General features: G+C 35.5%; 1 protein-coding gene across 10 annotated transcripts in view; it reads right to left on the bottom strand.

The window, feature by feature from the left end:
* Positions 1 to 20829, bottom strand: part of RBMS3 (RNA binding motif single stranded interacting protein 3) — a 793177-nt gene that overhangs the window by 303207 nt on the left and 469141 nt on the right. For all 10 annotated transcript variants that reach the window (XM_053599626.1, XM_053599630.1, XM_053599631.1 and 7 more), the window contains exon 5: positions 4167 to 4324. In XM_053599626.1, coding sequence (XP_053455601.1) covers positions 4167 to 4324 — 158 coding nt within the window. The remainder of the gene's footprint in view (positions 1 to 4166; positions 4325 to 20829) is intronic.

The raw sequence follows: 20829 nt of genomic DNA, 5'->3' as shown, positions 1-20829 counted from the left end.
TCTATAGACAAAACCCCCAAACTTTAAGTGATTTCATTTATTCATCATCGCAAATTTGCTGAAGATCAACTATGTTTCAGAGAATGTTCTAGGTGCTGGAACAGACATGAAGAAGAATAAGGCACGGTCTCTCCCAGCTAAGGCTGTGGTCCCCAACCTCCCAGCTGTGGACCAGTACCGGTTAATGGCCCCTTAGGCATGGGGCCGCGAAGCATTGCCCCCTGAATTCTGTCCCCTTCCCATCCCCATCCCACACCATCATACTCCAGTCGATGGAAAAATTGTCTTCCATGAAAACTGTTCCTGGTACCAAAAAGGCTTGGACCACTGATCTAAGAGGTTCATGATTAGTGCATTTTGAGAAAGTGATATAGTGTGACAGAAGCATGAGTAGGCTACAGCTCCATCTGGAAAAGTCACTGGTGACTTTAGAGCAATAATTCTCAAAGTGTAGTTCTCAGATAAGCACACCAGGAACTTGTTAGAAACACAAATTGACTGAGTCCTGCCTCAGCTCTACTGACTTAGAAACTTTAAGAGTGGGGCCCAGCAATCTGAGCTTTCCCAGACCTTGATCCTAAGAACCAGTCTTAGAAGCACCAAGGTAATGTTTCTCAAGTGGAGAGAGCTGCAGAGTCCTCTGAAAGTGCTTGTTAATATATAGATTACTCATTGCTGCCTACTCCCACCACCAGGTTGTTGATTCAGTTGGCTGGGAACAGAAAAATTTACATTTCTAACAAGTTCTCAGGTGATGCTCAAGCTGCTGATCTGGAAGCAACATTTTGAGAACCACTGTCCTAAGACATCTGCATGTAATCTGATAGCTGCTCTGTTCTTACAAGAACTGAGAAAAAAATTGTGATACAAGCTACCTTCTGTTTTATGGTTCCGATGGGAGTTCCAGATGAGAAAGGCTGAGGGGAAATTGGGATGGGATGATATTTTTAAAAGGAGGAACATTGTGCAAGGGTTAAATTGCAAATAATCAAGTTGGTTAAGGTGACAGTTACAGCTGTGTGAGAAACTGCAAAGCAAACGTGACAGTGGAAGGCAGTGGGAATCTGGGTTACGTAAAGCACAGGTAAAATGATTTCATCACTCCATCAACTCAGGCTGATCATCTGGGCTCCTGCTCCTCACAGTCTAAGACACATGGAAAATGAAATACTTATTCTGCCTCAGTTTCCTGGCTTCTTACAAAAGAGAGTCAGCTCATATTTTCACTTTATTTCCTAGGCATAAGAAATCATTGGCTGGACTTACACTTAGGTTTTCCCTTTCCATCACATGCTACTTTCCAAAATTGGAAAACAAATGATTTAGAGCACAGAGACCTACATTTCAGTATTGGTGTGTGACTCATAATTCATATTCAAAGCTCAAAGTTTTAAAAAGCCATTGAGTTTATCTATTCAGGAACTTCATGGAATGATCATTATGAAGTGCAATACCTCCCATTCATCCACCTATCCATCCATCCTATAATGAAAACAGAAACTTGACTTAAAAAAGTCCAATTTCTTTTTTTAATTTTTTATTATTAAATCATAGCTGTGTACATTAAAATGTCCAATTTCTAAAGACAGAAATTGAATAGTGAATTTGATGCAATTGTGATACATTTTATTAAAAAAAAAAAAAACACTTTTACAGAAGCTGTAACAAGAGCAAGTAACTTTGAAGCCTGGGGTTGAAATATTCTTTGAAGAAAAGATGTTCTGGCTGAGACCTAAAAGATGAGTAAGGCAGAATTCAGGGGGAAAGCATAATATAGCCGGTCAAGGAGGGCAGTTTGTGCCCTGGATCTGAAGCAGGAAGAGTCAAGGCTGGGGGATGAGTGACATCAGCAATGACTCTGGAGCGGCTGGCAAGGGAAGTCACTTGGGCTGAATAGGAGGATTGTAAGCAGGACCCTGACAGACATGATTAGATTTGAACTTTTAAGGCTCACCTACAGCTACCAAATGTAAAATACAAGGGAGGCGGCAGAGGCTGCATTCAGAGCAGGAATATCAATTTAAAATTCCCGCCCTTTTTCAGTTCCTTAAAAAAAACAAACAAAAAGAAACAACTTGATGTTTTACATTTTCATCATGACTTCATGACATATCATGATTCATATGCCGTTGTTAGAGTTTTGCCTCCTACAACATACATTATGAGATTTTGCACTTAAGAATATTCTTCACTGTAAGCAAACTCTTAGTGTACAGAGATGATAAAGGCAAAGAAGTGTCTTTGTGCTGTGAGCTGAACTTTGTGTCCTCTAAAATTCATATGTTAAAGTCCTAGTGCAGTACCTGGATTCTAGTACTTCAGATTGTGCATGTATTTGCAGATATGACCTTTAAAAAGGTAATTAAGCTAAAATGAGGCCATTAGGGTAGCCCTAATCCAAACATGACTGCTAAAATGAGGCCATTAGGGTAGCCCTAATCCAAACATGACTGCTATCCTGACAGGAAGAAGAGATTAGGACACAGATCCACACAGGGAGATGATGTGGAGACTCAAGGAGGGAACAGGACCCATAAGTCAAGAAGAAAAGTCACAAGAAACCACACCTTGACTTCTAGCCTCTGGAATCATGACAAAATACATTTCTGTCACCTAAACCACCAAGTCTGTGGTATTTTGTTATGGCAGCCCTAGCAAATTAATATTCCTATGCTTTGTACCAAAAAATATATACCTTGTTTAAAAATAATTATCATAGATCTTCTTAGAAAACATGTCCTCTTGATGAATTTGACATGTGTTTATTTCTGAGCAGGAGTACAAATGAAGGGGAAACTAATTCATTGGAGGGAGTATTTGGAGGGCAGGCTATGGAGAAAGGAGAAAAGCAATCTGTGTGCTGTATGACGTGAGACATGGCTGTTGTCTCAGTGGACTCCCATGTTGCTCTAACCCCCAACAGCGGGTTACAATCCTCAACAATGACTACATTGGCCAAATACAGAGATCCAGGTGAATCTGGATCACTGCCTCTGCCTTGACCATGGAAATCAACAGTTGTCAATGTTCCCAAAGCCTGAATCCCTCAGGCACACAATGAAGTCAGGAATATTTTCTTCCTTCTGCTAATCTGTGTTCAAATCATGAAGCATGTACATCGCAGATGGCTACTTTGTGTATGACATTAGAAGGGATAAAAAGAATTTTAGGACATGGCCCACAAATTCAAGGAAATCCAGTTAGAGATCAGTTAACATTTACATAACAATTTGTTATCTTCCAAAAGAAGTTCCTTTGAAGTAGTTTGGCAACTTATGGCAGTGCTCATCCTAGGTGGGCACACTTGTTTGCATTGGGCTAACTTCCAGATGACACTTAACAGCCGTCCATTCATCCATGTTAAATCAGCTGCAGACATACATAAATACAGCAAGTGAGGGGGACACTGCTTTTATCTTCTTCATTGTCATTGAGCAGTTTCTTTTTTCTCTGTTGTTTCTTTAGCTTTGTTTTTCATGAAAGCCCAGCAGGTACAATCATTTTAACTCCATTCCTGGCTGAGATCCTCTTTGGTAAACATTCCCTTAAAGTTAAAATGAAAACTACTCTTCCTTTTCCAACAAGAAAGAAATACATTTTTCTTCCTGTACTGCCTAAAATATCAAAAACACTCAGCCAGGGCCTCTTAAATGCAAATGCCTCCTTGACCTCCCCTTACATTTCTGGGTTCTTTGGGACTTCCCAATAACTCCTGTTTCTCCAAATCTTCCTTCTCTTCTCTTTTCTCCTTATTGAGAAATTCTGCCACCTCTCTTTGGAAATCAATACAAAAACATTTAGATTCTCCGTTCACCACATGGGCTGTTTTGCTTTGGGGTACAGGGAATTTATTATCCCTGGCAGGAATTGGCAGCATCTGCATTTGTTGATCTACAGGCATGGAGAGGACTGGGAATAGGGTATGCATATCATTATAATTCGGGACACATAAACACATTCTATGTATATATTTTAGCAAGTACCATGTATTTATAATAACATCAGAATTCTTTAGCTCTAAGCAAAGATTCAGAGAGAGGACAGGTCTGATAAGCTACTTTTTTTTCTTTGCATATCCAATTGCTTTGGGCCCCAGAACTTAAAAGGCATGGAATTAAAGGGGAATAATGAAGAGAGATTGATTACATATGGTGCAAGAGTTTTACCTGGCAAAGCCAACGCCTCTGCTGACTCCATTAGCATCTCTTAGTATTCTTGTAGAAATGACATGTCCGAAGGGTTTCAGCATATTCTCGAGTTCCTGTTCATCCATAGAAATGGGAAGATTTGAGATGTATAAGTTTGTTGGGTCTTGCTCTTGTTGCTAAGGGAAGGAAGGAAACAAATGCAGTGTAAGTTCTTAATACTGAGAAACATTGCCCAGATGGAGATGCTTTTGCTTAACCTGCAATCCGGATTCACATCTCTAATGTGCTCTTGAAAGTCCTCTCACCAGGAGCATTACTTTTTCTCATGGAATCTCCTTCTTGGGCCAAATGTTTATCATAGACTCAATGTCATTAATTAAAACCAAGCCTTCTGTCCATCATTGCTTAGAAAAGACTAGTAAATTTTTATTACAGTAGAACAACAGCAAATCTGTATATTCTATTACCACTAATTACAACTTCCATGAACACTGTAACTACCATCGACACTAATTACTGATGTTCTATGTAGTGAGAGCTCAGACCATGCTAGGCATTGTTTGAAGCACTTAATAGGTATTATTTCATTCAATAGTCCCAATAAATATAATTGCCGTTTATAGATGAAAAAACTGATTCCTAACTTGTCCAAGATCCACAGTTTATATTGGTCAAAGCTAAGGCTAAAATCTTGGACTGTCAGCAAAATCCATGTGTTTCACTGCCATGCTGTCTTGCCTTCCAGTAGACCAAGGAGTCTTAAAGTGTGGCCCGAGAACTGCAAACTCAGCTGCACCATTACCTGGGAACTTGTTAGGAATACAAACTCTCAGGCCTCCCCCAGAACTACTGGATCAGAAACTCTGAGAGTGGGGCAAGAAATCTGTGTTTGGACAAGCTCTCCAGATGATTTTGATAACTGCTCAAGTTTGAGAATTGCTGTCCTAGACCAAGCATATTTATACACAAATAAGATTATGATGTCAATCATTTTCTAATTCAGCAGGAATAACAGTTCAATAAGCCTGTTTAATAGAATGGGAAGCCAAATCATAATTGTCAGTGTCAGTTCTGTCGGTATGAATATTCTCTATTTCATATAATAAATTAATATCAGAACTTAGTTGTACTTACATTCAAAATAAAACATAACCCTAAACCTGACATAATTCATCATTAATGTAGAAATATGTTAGATATTCAATTGAACTATTATATTTAAACCAAAACAGTAATCATAATTTCAAGGATAAGCAAGAGATTAAATCAATAAAGAAATTCTGAAGTCTATTGGAAATAGTGTTATGTAACAATAAAATATCTTTTGTGAAGAGGTGATATCATAGTAAAGTTGGTAAATGTGTGGCCATAAACACGATGGAAAAATACAATTAGCAGATTTCAAATATTATTTCAGGTCAAGAAACAATTTTGGTATAAAACTAAATTCCATTATTTTTAACAGTTCTAAATACTAAGATCATAATGCTTTTATTAAGCTTTGGAATGAAAAAGATCCATACTTCATTTTATTTTTTTAACATAGTTTATTTTTCAAAATTTAGCACCCAAAAATTTTCCAAAATTTTTAGGAATATAGTAAAAATAAACATAAACAACATGACAAAGACAACTAGAGCCTTTAATGTTTAGTAGTAGTACAAATGAAGAGATTACAGAAATGAAGTTGGTCTCTCTTTCTCTCTCATATACACACCACAATCACCACACAACTCACCACCACCTAATGGCACGGTCCTAGAGAAAAGACAGAGATAATATTATCCTTCCCTAAGTGGTTTTGACCTTTGTTTTTGTTTTATTTTGTTTCAAACACACAATAATGAACCTTATTTACATAGAACTTTTAATTTTATAGATTTTCACTATTCAACAAATTTTAATCTTCACATCATCATTCCTAAGTTAGTTTGCCAAATATCATTGTATTTATTCAATAATGAGGAAATGGAGGCAGGAAAGACTCCTTATCTCACCCAAGGACAACCCAATAATTAGGGACAAGGTTAAAATTAAAGTTAGCGACCGAAGTTCCTATCTTCCAGCTCAGTGTATTTTTCACCAGCCTAATGTTTCCCACACTTCAATCATTTGCAATATCAAATCTTGGAATTTTTCCAGCCATGTGTTATTAGTTATTTAAAATTAGTTTCTAAGTGAACATATGTACAGGGCTTAAGTAAATTCATTTAAAAAGATAACTTTATGTTATAACCATAACTAAAGAATATCACTTGTCATAAACACAAGGTAACTGTAAGAATAAAGAACAAATCGATGTTTTTAAATATAGCTAAATATCATTTGTTGTCAGAAGGCTCTGGCATATCTGGTTGCTCTCTCTTTGTTGCAAAGAGGACTCATGACTGACAGAGGTGTCAGAAGTACACTAACACTGACTGACTTTTTTTACTAGAAAGAATCAGAAGCGAGGAAAAGATGGAGAAAGGGAAAACTTCCTTATGCTGTAACTTCTGAGTCTCACTATTCAAATTCCAGGAGAAGCACATGCCCCATTTAGGGGGAGTTCCTCATCCACCAAGAGCTTACCAGTGAGTGGGTCACAGAAAATGGTAGTCCTATGAATGGGTAGGAATTGGCCCAATATTCTGCACTCTTGTGTTCTCAATCATCAGGCTAAATAACCACAAGCAACCTACATCATTGTCCCAGGGTACTATATTGATCTGACCATTTTCTCTAGGCAGCAGTGCGCCAATTTGCCCTCATGCAAATTCATTTTTAAATTTCCTAAGTGTAGAATACATTACAGCTTCTCAAAATGATGCACCATAGACACACAGAGCTTAGTACATAAGGGATTGCCCAGCAAGCTATGTTCTGAATCCAAATTCAAACAACAAGGACATCTCCTTCATTTGTAGTCACAGAGACAATATAGCATTGGATGGTGTCATTCCTTAATTTGTATTCACAGAAAGAATATGGCATGGGGCAGTGTTATTTATTCTGTTCATTGAAATGTAGTATTAGTCTTGAATATATTTGTTGACAATAGAATTTATGTTCTGCATAATATGAACATTAAAATAATACTTATGCTTATATTTTTACTTTCAATTTTATTTGCATGTCAGACTTACATAAATGATGGTCATTTTGAAAAGCTTTATTGGCAATGTGAACTAAGGTATGCTTTCCTTTTAACTACCCAGAAGAATTTCTCATGTGATAACTATAATCTAAAAAAGGTCTTAAAAGTCGTTTTTGGTGTGAACTATTTTTCATGGGCACTTAGCTCCAGAATGGACTTAAGGAGGCATCTTGTCCAATCTTATAATTTAACAAATAGAAAAAACAAAAGCTAGAGAAATGGTTGGGACTTACCCACAACCAGGTTAATTAGTAACTCGCTAGAAATAGAATCCATATACTTTTATACCTGGTTCAATGTTTCTAACAATTTATGATACTGACTTTACTTTTGAAATCCAATGACCAGTAAACTAGGTTTTAGTTCAATGGAAAATTAATATATCTGAATGTCTTGTTTTATTCACTTTTGCCTAGTTATCAGTTAGCTTGAGTTACAAACTATGACTATGAGAAAAAAGAGTTCCTAGCCTTAGTTAGCATTCCTTACATAGTTACTGAATGAATACTGTGCGGTGTACACTTTACAAAGTACAAAATATGACTACAATTTATACATCTAGTTCTAGTACATTTAATTGGCCATGTCACTATAAGTAACCCCTACATTTTGATCTGTTTTAATATCTTTTCATCTGTACAGAGATTTCTAGATTTATTGTTCAGTTTTGCCAAAAGCTCATGAAAAAGTAAGAAAAGTATCCTCTCCATTGTTAATAGGACCAGAGATCTGTCATTTTATGTAAGAATATGTAAATAATTCAATTTTTTGGAAATGACTTTTTTTCCCTCAGGTTTTTAGTATACGTAAACTGCCATAATAGGATTTGTTGGCACTCATTTGCTTTTGATCAGTTTAAGACTATTTCATTACCTCAGAACATTGTAAGATTGCTAAGCAAATTAATATTTGTGGGGGACAAAAAACATTTCCAGCATCTCCATCAAAGGTTATGCATGGGGCTGTTTTCTGAATATGCATTATGGCTAATTGTTAGCAGAACACAGCCTCAAAACCTGACAACAACCTAAGGGCACACATTTAATGAAATGATGTTTAAGTGATCTAGAAGTAGGCACAGTATTGGCTTTAAATAAAGACTGTTAGGGAAATTTTTCTCAAGGTCCCTGGGATGGGACACCTTTTTATTCTAATCTTCATGGGCCAATAATTTTAGAGTATAATAAAAAAATTACTTAATAGAAAATAAAATCAAAAGATATGCAAAATGCAAAGTTCCCACTTTTATTATTGCATTCAACAGACACAAAATTACATTTCAGATTTGATGTTTTGTTAATGTCAAATTGTTCTGACAGATCTTAAATGCTTACTTTCAATTTCTGACATATTTCATCATGGACAGTATCAGTCGGTGGAACAACTTTGAGTAACACTGCTTTAGGGATATTCCTATGTATTTCCCTTTATCACATAACACCCTGTGAAGCTTAGTTATTACTTTCTGTTGTGATTAGTTTATATACTACCAATGTTTTTTTCTGAGACAGGAAGACCAATTTTCATCTTACTTTGTTGCCCAGGCTGGACTGCTGTGATAAGATCATTGCTCACTGCAGCTCAGACAGCTGGGATCAAATGATCCAGCCTCTTGAATAGCTGGGACTACAGGGGTATGCCACTAAGCCCAGTTAACTTTTTTATATATATATTTTGTAGAGATATTTACCAATATGATTTTGAACTTCAAGACTCACATATGACCCTCCTACCTAGGCTTCCCAAAGTGCAGAGATTATAGGTATGAGCTACCATGCCTGGCCCCTATCAAATTCTTTTTAAAACAATATGAAAAATTTTACTTGACACATAGTAATTGTACATATGTGAAGGGTAAAGAGTGATATTTTGATGCATGTATGTAATGTGCAATGATCAAATGAGGGTAATTATAATAATGTATTCATCACCTAAAATGTTTATCATTTCCTTGTGTTGGAAATCCTCTCCTCTAGCTATTTGAAAATATACAATAAATTGTTGTTAGTGATAGTCACCCTATAGTGCTTATCGAACCCTAGAACTCATTCCTCCTAATTAGCTGTAATTTTATATGTTTTAACCAATAGATCTCCCCATCTCCCCTTCCCTCTATGCTTTGTGGCCTCTAGTAACAGCAATCACACTCTCTATTTTCATGAGCTCAACTTTTTTAGCTCTCACACATGTGAGTTCTCTTGCAGTATTTATCTTTCTGGGCCTCATTTATTTTACTTAAAAATAATGTCCTCCAGGTTCATCCATGTTGCTCCAAATATAGATTTCCATTCTTTTTTATGGTTGAATAGTATTACCATGAGTATGTACATATATATACAGGGTGTCCATACAGTTTGTGTACAATTTACAATGTTAAATTATTTTGAATTACACATGAACCTTATTGACACCCTGTATATATCTTGAATTTTAAAATAATGTCTGAACATCTGGATACTCATATAAAGAAGAATAAACTAGACACTTATCTCTTATCATATACAAAAATAAATACAAAATGGATTAAGACTTAAATGTAAGACATGAAACTATAAAACTTCCAGCAGACGACATAGGGAGAAAGCTTCAGACATTGGTCGGGACAAAGAAATTATAGAATAGACTTCAAAAACTCAGTAAATGAAAGCAAAATAAAAAAGATATTATATCAAACTAAATAGCTTCTTAACGACAAAGGAAGCAATCAACAGAGTGAAGAGACAATCTGCAGTATTTGCAAATTATTCATTTGACAAGGAATTAGTATCCTGAATACATAAGGAACTCAACTCAAAAGCAAAAACCCAAATAATCTGAATAAAAAAGATGGAAAAATGATCTGAATAGACATTTCTCAAAAAAAAAAAAAAAAGGCATACAAATGACCAACAGTTATATGAAAAAGAGCTCAATATCACTATCAGGGAAATGAAAATTAAAATCATGGTGAGATAGCATCTCACTGCAGTTAGAATGGCTACTATCAAAAAGATGAAAAATATATGGAATACTAGGCAGCCATGAAAAGATGGTGACTTCACATCTTTTACGTTTACCTGGATGGAGCTGGCATACATTCATAGTAAAGTATCTCCAGAATGGAAAAAAAAATTATCCAACGTATTCAATACTACTATGAAATCAGTATATAATCACGATACATTCACAGGAATGGGCAAACATAATTATATGAAAGAAAGTTAAGAAAGGAGGGAAGAGGAAGCAGAGAGGAGGCAAGGAGGGAGGGTATTTGGGGGGACTGAACCTAATGTGCATAATGCAATGATACATTTCTAAACTGTTAAGAATAGAGTAGGAATGTTTTACCACAACAAATAAGTGAGTGAAGAGATGGTTATATTAATCAGTTAGATGTAAGCATTCTACATGGGATATCAAATCAGCACATTGTACTTATAAATGCATTAATGTACACAGTTATGATTTAATAAAGAATTAAAAATAGGAAAAAGATGAAAAATAACACATATTGGTGAGGATACTGAGAAAAGGGAACTCTTCTAACTAGTAGTGTGAATGCAAGTTAGTACAGCCATTATGGAAAATAGTATGAAGTGCCTCAAAAAACTTTGTACAAAGGTGTTTTCACTCTTCTAGTGATATTACCAGCATCTTGGTGCTTGTCTGTAAGAGTTGCAGCACCCCAGATGAGATCTGCAGGAAGCCACATTTATTTCAGTATTTACATGGGTGTGAATTTTATGTGTGACCTTGACTGAGCCATTGTGAGCCCACGTATTTGGTCGAACATTTTTCTGGGTGTTTCGGTTAGGCTGTTTCTGGAGGATTTTAACCTCTAAACTGAAAGAAGATTGGCCTCCTTACTGTGGGTAGACTTCATCTAATCAGTTGAGAGCCCGAATAAAACAAAAAGGCTGACTCTTTCTAGAGTTAAGAAAGAATTCCTCCTGTCTGTCTATCTTCAAGCTAGGACCTTTTATTTTTAATTTATTTCTTTTCTCTCTTTAGACCCTGATTGTTCCTAGGTCTTGAGCCTGCCAGTCTTTGTAATGGATCTATATACTGTCAGCGTTACTGGGTCTCCAGCTTGCTGACTGAAGAACGTGAGACTTTCAGCCTCCATAATCTCATGAGTCAATTCTGTATAATGAGAGAGAGACATACAGCCTCCATAATCTCATGAGTCAATTCTGTATAATGAGAGAGAGACATAGACAGAAGGAGAAGGTGAGAGAATATCGGCTCTGTTTCTCTAGAGAACCCATAACCAGCACATGTGTTAGTTCTTTCAAATCTGTATTGCTGTGAAGCTCTAACCTTCACACTAGGACTTCTGCACACACTAGCCACAAAGCTAGACCTTTGACCAGGCAGACATGCACAGCCTTACCTTAAGATAGGTGTTCCAGAAGTAAACACCCAAAGTAACACATTAAAGAGCAAAGGGAAAAATAAAGAAAATCTGCCAAGAAGTAGGCTTTCACAGCTAAATAGCACCTAATGAGCATGCCCTCCAACCTATTTGCTAAGCAGTGAAGGGGGCCTTATGTTTCCAATTGCCTTCTTCCTCCATTAAAAGAAAAAAAGTGATTCCTCTTTTGCTAGTTCCATATGGTGATGGGGTTATAGGAGAGTGCCTGACAATTATTTCTCCCAAAGAAACAATAAGAATAATTTCTCTAAAATAAGAATAAATAAGAGCAATTTCCCTAAGGAACATCTTTTTTTAAAGGAGCATTTAATTATTTCAGATACAATGTAAGCACAGCATCAGCAACTAGAATTCATTTCCTCAAATTTAATCGGAGGGTTTAATTCTAGAGAATAAATTCAGCAGGGGCTTAATCATGAAATGATGCCCAGTGCTCCTGAAACCTGGTCATCTGTGCTCTTCCATAAGACCTGGACTAGCTTTTATGTCGAGATCAATTGAGCAGCCTTGAATTAAGATGAGCAGTGAATGGTTGAATGAGCATCTTGAATCTTTATGACTCAGTTTGAATTACCTGTGGTCTTGGAACAGGTGGCCAGATTGGATCCCTGGCTTTCCTTGACTTCTCCCTCCACATGCACCTCATGAACTCGAGCTCAGTATCACCAGTTATCAGCCCTGATGTGATGGTTTCTCCTATGAGAAAATGCTAAATTAACATTTTACAATATTGAGATCTCTCTATAGTTTTATTATAATATACTACTATATCACAGGTATGTATGTTTTGTACTCAGGGTCCTGATGGTCAAAAAGTAACAACAGGAAAAAAAACTATAGAGAACTACTCAATATTGTAAACAAATCACACATTTTCTCAGAGTCTAATTCACCACTCTAAAAGGGGCTTTCCAGGGCTATTTTATCCATCTGATGTGAAAGAAAGTTGTTCCCTGATTTGCTGATAATGACCATAATCATTCTCCAAACACCTGTGGAACTGTGGCTATGGCATGACAATAGCCATAAGTTTGCTACGTTACCCTACTAGTTCTTTCTGTAATAATCACAACACATATAAATATAAAACTAATTACAAACCTTTTTTGTATCTTCTGCCTAGAATATGACAGCTTAAACTCACTGAGGGTTTCTCATGCCCATATTACTCATGTATCAGTGAGATGTAAAAGATGTTAAGGGCAACTATTCTCATTGTAGTTTATTGAAGTGACAACCCCAAAATGCAACACAGATGGTGACTCCTGGAATTATGCAACAGAACTCATGTAGCAAACACTACATCCTATAAAATTAGAGCTGCCTATCTGTTATAAAATACCCTATTAAATTTGAACTTCTGATAAATAACAAATAATATTTGATGAGTATATCTAAAATATTACATAGGACTTATATAAAATATTCATTATCACATAGAATTAATATTAATATAATTTTATATGAATTATTCATTGTTGGGATTCATATGACAATCTGACAATCAAGTTCATAAATTCATCTTGGAAATAGTGCTACATATTTACTTCTGAATACTTTGGGAAGCTATGCACCAATGTCAGCACCTAGTCCACCCTTTAAAGCAATATTGAAAGACTTTTTCTCAAATGCTTGTAAGAGATGTCATTGTGTTACCCTGGATGTCCTGAATGTCATCAAAATGTCTTCCTTTCAATGTTTCCTTTATGTTCTAGTAAATAAAAAAGTCATTGGGCACCCCAGATTAGGTGAATATGGAGGGTGTTCCAATACAGTTATTTGTTTACTGGCTAAAAATTCCCTCACAAGCAGTGACATGAAGTCTGGTGCATTGTTTTGATGCAAGGGCTGGGCCATGAGCTGTTGGCAAAAAGTTCAGATTGTTTTCATCTAACTTTTTCTCATGGAATTTTCAGCACTTCCAAATACTAAACTTAGTTAACTGTTTGTGCAGGTAGTACAAATTCATAATGAACAATCCCTCTGATATCAAAAAAATTTAGCAACAGTGCGGCACCTATGGCTCAAAGCAGTAGGGCCCAGGCCCCATATGCCATAGGTGGCGGGTTCAGACCCAGCCCTGGCCAGAAACTGCAAAAAAAAAAAAAAAAAAGAAAGAAAGAAAAAAGATAAAAAAATTTAGCAACATTCTTTTAACTCTTGATTTAGACTGAGGAACTGTTTTGGTTATAGATAATTGGCTGATTTCCATTGTGTACTTTGATACTTCGTTTCAGGATCATATTGGTACACCCATATTCCATCACCAGTGATGACATCGTCTTGCTTCTCCAAAAGATCTTGGAAAACTTTAATTCTACTTTGCGTTTGTTCATCAGTGAGCTCCTCCGGGACCATTTTTGAACACACCTTTCTCAAGCCAAGATCTTCAGTTAAGATTTCCCTAGTTTTTTCTATCAATGATTACCTGATCTACTGTGTTTCTCACAGTCAGCTGATGACTTTAATGTACAATTTGATGAACTTTTGCAATGTTTTCATTAGTTCTGAATGTTTGTGGCCACCCTGACCTCTCTTCATTAGTGACAATTTCTCTATCCTCACAAAACATTTAATCCATCTGTACACTGTCATTTTCTTCATGGTATTGTCCCTGTAAACTGGGACCAACATATCCCTGATTTCACTTTTGCTCTTGCCAGGTTCAGAAAGAAATGTAATATTTGTTCATTGCTCTAATTCAAGCTCTGCCATTCTCACAATGGCACACAGAAATATACAACAATAATGAATGCCACTTAGCAAGACACTGCTGCATGACAACACGAACACAGCTATGAAACACAAATATATCAAGGTGATGAAACCTTACTGAGTTGTTTGCATAGTGCTGCCAACATAAGTGCATGGTGGCAAGTTCCTGAACTAAATTTTCAGACTTTGTACACATATTATGACCTTCTTATGTTATGACATTATCTAGTATTAATTCTGAGTTTACTATTTGGCAAGCATTATACTTTAAAGTCATTTAAATTCATTATATTTTTATTCTTTACAACAATCAATGAATTAAAATCTCCATTTTACATATGAGAAGGTTGAAGTTATGGGAAGCTGTAAAATTGCCCAAATCACATGGCTGTTAAGAAGCCTAACAAAAATTCAAATCCAAATTGATATGAATCAGAAGCCTCCATATATGTAATGGCCGTCACACAAATCTTTTTGAGGGATCAAGTTGGACGATCCCTTGTGAGATGGATTCCTACAGGTATACAAAATGCACAATTCACCTTCCTAAGAATGGGAATCATTTAATTATACTGGGGAAATGAGGCAGCAAAAGAAGATATGTTTGTCTTATTTATTAGACTGGAACAATAAAATTTCCTAAGTTACTGAGGTATGCTTTACCTTGCTAATTTTTTTAACCTGTATTACATAAAAGAAAAAAATGTATGTTTAATATGTAGAGAAGGAAAAATTGCAGGTTTCCATACAAAATATGCCTTTACGCTGCTGTTTTGCTTGAATCTATTTTAATTCCTAAATTGTACAATGTCAATTTTACAGGAAACTGGCTCTGAAAATCCATGCATATTTCACATGGTATAAACTAAGCAGTCAGCTCCATGCTGGCACTTAAAAAAATTCAACTGTACATTAAAATTCTGCTGTCTAAGTGAAGGATGTAATACCCTAAATTTATTTAATCCCAGTCTTTCCAATGAGAGCCTGACAGTCTACATGACATCTGCTGCACTGTGATTTTTAGTACCAGCTTGGAAAAAAAATTGTGATGGACGATGTGGGGAGGTTTTGAATGTCTATATGTGTTTATCTCACAATGAAAACAAGTTTATCAATCAGGGTGGGATGGGAGAGGAACCTAATAAGCTGCTACTGTTATCCTTCCATTTCTGATATTAATATTGTGACCTTGGTAGAGAAACAGCAAAGAGGAGGTTCCTCAGGAAGGTAAAGATATTCAAACAAGTAAAATAATTTTGTCTTTTAAAATAGTACTTTCCATCATTATTGCCAGATATTATTTGGCATGTATATTATTTGTAATTTTCTTAAAACTCATCAATGGGAGGGAGCAAAGTCTTCCTCTTACTGTGAGTCAACAAGGAGTTACATGACATCACCAAAAGTGCCTAGACTATTAATGGAAAAGGAATGCATACATCTTAGTTTCTCTCTTAGTTGCAGCTTTTTTATCTATAGAAATCCTGTGATTTAGCAACTATCACACTTGAACAATTGGAGGCATTCATGGTCAAAATACTAATCCAATTGAAAATCTCATGTAGATTTACAAATCTTGACTCGTCGTCCTTTACTAATTGGAGCATCCTCTTATTTTTGACATATATGCTCTTGAGTATTTATTCACTCACTCAACATTTCGTTCATCTTGTAGTGTATTGCCAACCTCAGAGATAAATTCTAAGGACAAGGGCATAATCAGCCATGGCCTCTGCCTGCCTTACAGAGGTCGGCCTAGTGGATACTTCGTAACCAAATTTCAATAATAGGTGCTATTTCTCATAACCTAGCACATTAGTCTAGGCCCCTAACTCTTACAGTCCATTACTCAAAATTCTATTTTACTCAAAATGGTGATTAGACAATCTAATTTTTTCCTACAGTGTGTCTCAGCTACATGATAAACATGAAAATTAAATTTTGAAATATAAAATCCTCAGAAATGCATTATAACAAATGTTAATTTGGGCTGTCTATATATCTGTATATCTCCATGTCAGTAAAGATGATTTTGTCCATAGTCCTCTAGAAAACTTTGGAGAGGAATGATCTGAGAACATGTAGTGACATGGTAGCCCCGATATTAACTAGTTATTAACATTTGTCAGCAAATTTTCTGAACTGAAAAATGGAGACAATAATACTAACAATCTCAGAGGGTTATTGTGGGAATTCAAAGTGTAATGCACTAAAAATTTAGTAGAATATTTAAAGGTATATAAAGGTATATAAAGCAAGCTCAGTAACCCACTATAATTTCTGTAGCTATTATTACATAAAGAATATTAGAACATTGTAAGAGGGCAGCTACTAACTAAATATAGTCATGTTCATAAAAGAACAACTATCACTATTTAAACTTTAGCCCATTACATTTCTCATAGGTACAAACTTACTAGAGATTATATTAAATTATGTGGAGGTGGGCATATTAAATTGATGATGAGATCCTTAAAATGTGGCCACTGTATTAGCGAGGGAATCTAGAAATACACTACAGGGTGGGGAACAAGACATTGTTCCTATCATTTATGAGCAACAAAGATTAATGGTTTATTACTGGGCTCATTAATCAAAACCATGTGGCCTTTTTTTTTTTTTTAAAGGAGCAATTTCACTGTTCAAGTCAATTAGCTCACCAAAGCTATTACACCAAAGAAGCTGCAATGTTATTCAGGCTTCCCTGGGAGTATTTATAGTATAAAATAAATGCTATTATTCAGAAGATACCAAATTGCTTAGCTTCTGAAATTCGTACAATTGGGAACCTGCAGTACATTAAAATGCTGAAACTCATTAAGAGTCTTTTTTTCCCAGCTTCAGAGTCATTGGCATTTTCAGCACTGTTAAAAACAATAAAATGCTCCTGGCTTCCAAGGAGTGAGTGACTTCCACTCCTTCAGCTCCACTTCAGTGAATCACCGAGGCAGAACTGGCAGCCTACCATTGAGACAATGACAACTTCTGCTGGTTACCCTAATACCTAAACAGGACTGCAAAATTAGCTAATATGTTTCATTAAAGAGGGGCAAAGAGAGTAAACAGTGCATAGTGATCGTTTATCTTTACCCTCTTAGAGCTCTGTTCAAAATGTTTGAGCATCAATACACAAAATGTTAGTAAAAATTTTAACCCACCAAATAAAGTAAAAATCCATGAGTTACTTCATGTATAAGTGAATTACTAAATAAAAGAAAAAACTATACTTAAAACATAATAAAACCTAATAAGAATGGAAGGAACGTATGTCAGAATCTCAAAATCACCACACGGCACTCATAAGAATAATAATTGATTTAGGTAAGAATGATCAGTGGATGTCAAAACCAGTGAGTGAAAGTAAGTTTACTGAGAGCTAGGAAATGTATATTATCTCCAAGAATCTCACCAAAAGATAGTTATTACTTGCAGGAAAGAAAACAATCACTTTTCCTTGGAGACACCTGACAGACATCACCTTTAACAAGTGATCAAGTAACATCACCGGAGTGGGACAAACGGATACCAGATGGCTTGTGATAGGATATGCTGAAGAGAACACCACAGCACTTTGCAATTCCTGTTACCAATGCATAACCTAAACATAATCACAGAAAAACAGACAGTCCTCAGGTGAAGGGACCTTGTACAGGATAATTGGCCTATAACCATCAAAACTGTGGAGATGAAAAAAGACTAAGGAACTATTGTAAATCTAGGAACTAAGGAACTATTGTAAACCATCAAAACTGTGGAAATGAAAAAAAAACTAAGAGGAATGCACATGTAACACATAATCCTGGATTGAATCTTGAGTCCTTGATTTTATTATTATTATTAATATTATTATTCATTTGAAAGGATATTAATGGGATAGCATAAAATTTGAAGTTCTGTAGATTAGATGTTCCTATTGAATTAATGTTATTTTCCTGATGTTGATTATTTTACTGTAGTTATATGAGTAAATGTCCTTGATATGAGAACATAAACTAAACTGTTAATGGATAAAGGGGAATCCTGTCTATAATTTACTCTCAAATGTCTTAGAATAACAATACCAATATGTACACATCTATACAAAAAATGACAAAGTAATATCTAGACAATCTAAATGAGAATTATTATTATATCATTAATATTATTGCAACATTTATGTTTAAAAGTAAGAATAAAAGTTAAAACAAGTACAAAAATATAATAAAAAGGAATCTATTAATCTTGATGGCCAAAATCCAAAAAATAAAGGTGCTTATCGTATTTTACTTTATAAAAGAAACATAACACAGTGTACATTTTGTGCTTTGCATTCAAACTGTACTCCCTCAAAGACAATAAGAATTCCAAAAGTGGAGTTCATCAGCTGTTTTCCCTAAAGCTGGATGGTTATCAGACTTGTATCACCTTAGATAGTGTGCATTGAGTTGGTTCATCTGTATATTACTAGCTCATGGTCTCTACTAAAGGTTTTAGGTAACATTTAGAATTAGGTGATCTTCAGAGCGAAGGAAGATGGGGATTCAAATTCAATTGCAGATATTAACAAGAAACAGTGCATTAAAAAAGCCAGATAAAAAAGTAAACACAGTTCTCTTCCACCACCTTGCTGGTTCACCTGACACTGCCAGATTTTCTGTTCATAATGTAGCCCATATATGAACTACCAGAATCATTTACCTCATACATAGAAACAAAGATGATATTTTTGTGAGTCTGCAACCTGGTATAGAACGTGAGATAAAGGAGAGACTCTATTTGAGTCATGCATAGACCAGTGATTCTGAAACAAGGCAATTTTGTCTCTCTCATAGGCAGTTGGCAACATCAGAGACATTCTTGCCACAACTTCAGTGAGGAGGCTGCCAAGCATCCTCCATGTACAGGAAAGTCGCCTACAATAAAGAATTATCTGTGAAAGAAAGTATCTATCATTCCAAAGTTAAAATACCCTGGACTTCTTTTGGGGTGGGAGGAACCATATATATTATGTGTATATGTGTGTATAATTATATAGCTGTTATTATGTATTGAATATATCTTCATATATTGTACATCATGTATAAATATACATGAGACTTTCAGTGTTCATTTGGGTATTTTCATTATGGTGCCCTTAAATACATGTAAGCATATAATGAGGTGCAAATGCCTCTGTTTATAGATCAAATGCATCTCTTTAGCCAAATATACTTTAAAATTACATAAAAGCAAACCTGCTAAACCAACACAATTCAGTTAAAATATTAATTTAGTATCATGAATGATGTTATTTTGCCAAATCTAAATTGCCCCTTGGAATGTGAACATGCTACTTACTGAAGAAACACTAAATATTTCTGAAATTCCTAAGCTATATTCTTTGTGCCGAGTGATGTTTTTATGCTTACACTACTTTTTTCTATCAAATTTTTATCTGAGTATAGCTTGGCAGGGTAACAGTGTTGATTCGGTTTAAAAACACCATTTAGTTATCAAGCTAGCATTTATTTTCTTTCTTTCCTCATTAGCCCCAGACAATGACAGCAGGCCTCTTGGTACCATATGATTATAGATATAAATACAGACACAGACAGTGACATCAACTGGTCATCCAGATGATCTCAAATGTGTTTCATAATTTTAAGGAGATTGCCACAGAATGAAAAGCCTCGGATGAATATATTCCTAAAAATTATTTCCACAGGCTCTAGTGAGAAAGGTGTCAATACAGCAACAACAACAAAAAACTACCAGAGATTTCCATGATTGATCAATTTTCTTTCCAATATAAAAGGGTAACACACACACACATATACACACACATACACACACACATATATATATATGGATATATATATCCTGTAATTCTGGACCAGTAAGTTCACCTCCTTGAATCTTTGTTTCCATATCATTTTAAAGAAAGCTACACTACCATAGGATTATTAGCATGTTAGTTAGTATCTTTTCTTCTCAAGTAAATAAAAAACAAAATAAAACTTAGAATTTGAGAGAATAGGTAATTGCATCACATCAATTCTAGAAGCTTACATTAAAGGAAGCACCAAATCAAAATATACCTATTTACCCAGGGCTACACTTAACCAAAGAAGTGAATGACAGATATGATGAGAACTACAAAACATGATGGAAGAAATCATACATGGGGCAGCGCCTGTGGCTCAAAGGAGTAGGGCACTGCCCCATATACCAGAGGTGGCGGGTTCAAACCCAGCCCCAGCCAAAACTGCAAAAAAAAAAAAATAAAAAAATAAAGAAATCATACATGATGCAAACATCCCATGCTCGTGGATAGGAAGAACTGGCATTGTTAAAGTATCCGTACTGTCCATAGTGACTTATAGAGTCAATGCAATTCTCATCAAAATACCTATGTCATTTTCCACAGATCTAGAAAAATCAAACTTCATGTGGAACAA

The sequence above is a fragment of the Nycticebus coucang genome, chromosome 8, assembly GCF_027406575.1.
Source record: "Nycticebus coucang isolate mNycCou1 chromosome 8, mNycCou1.pri, whole genome shotgun sequence".
Lineage (NCBI taxonomy): Eukaryota > Metazoa > Chordata > Mammalia > Primates > Lorisidae > Nycticebus > Nycticebus coucang.
This window is presented reverse-complemented; position numbering and strand designations above follow the sequence as displayed.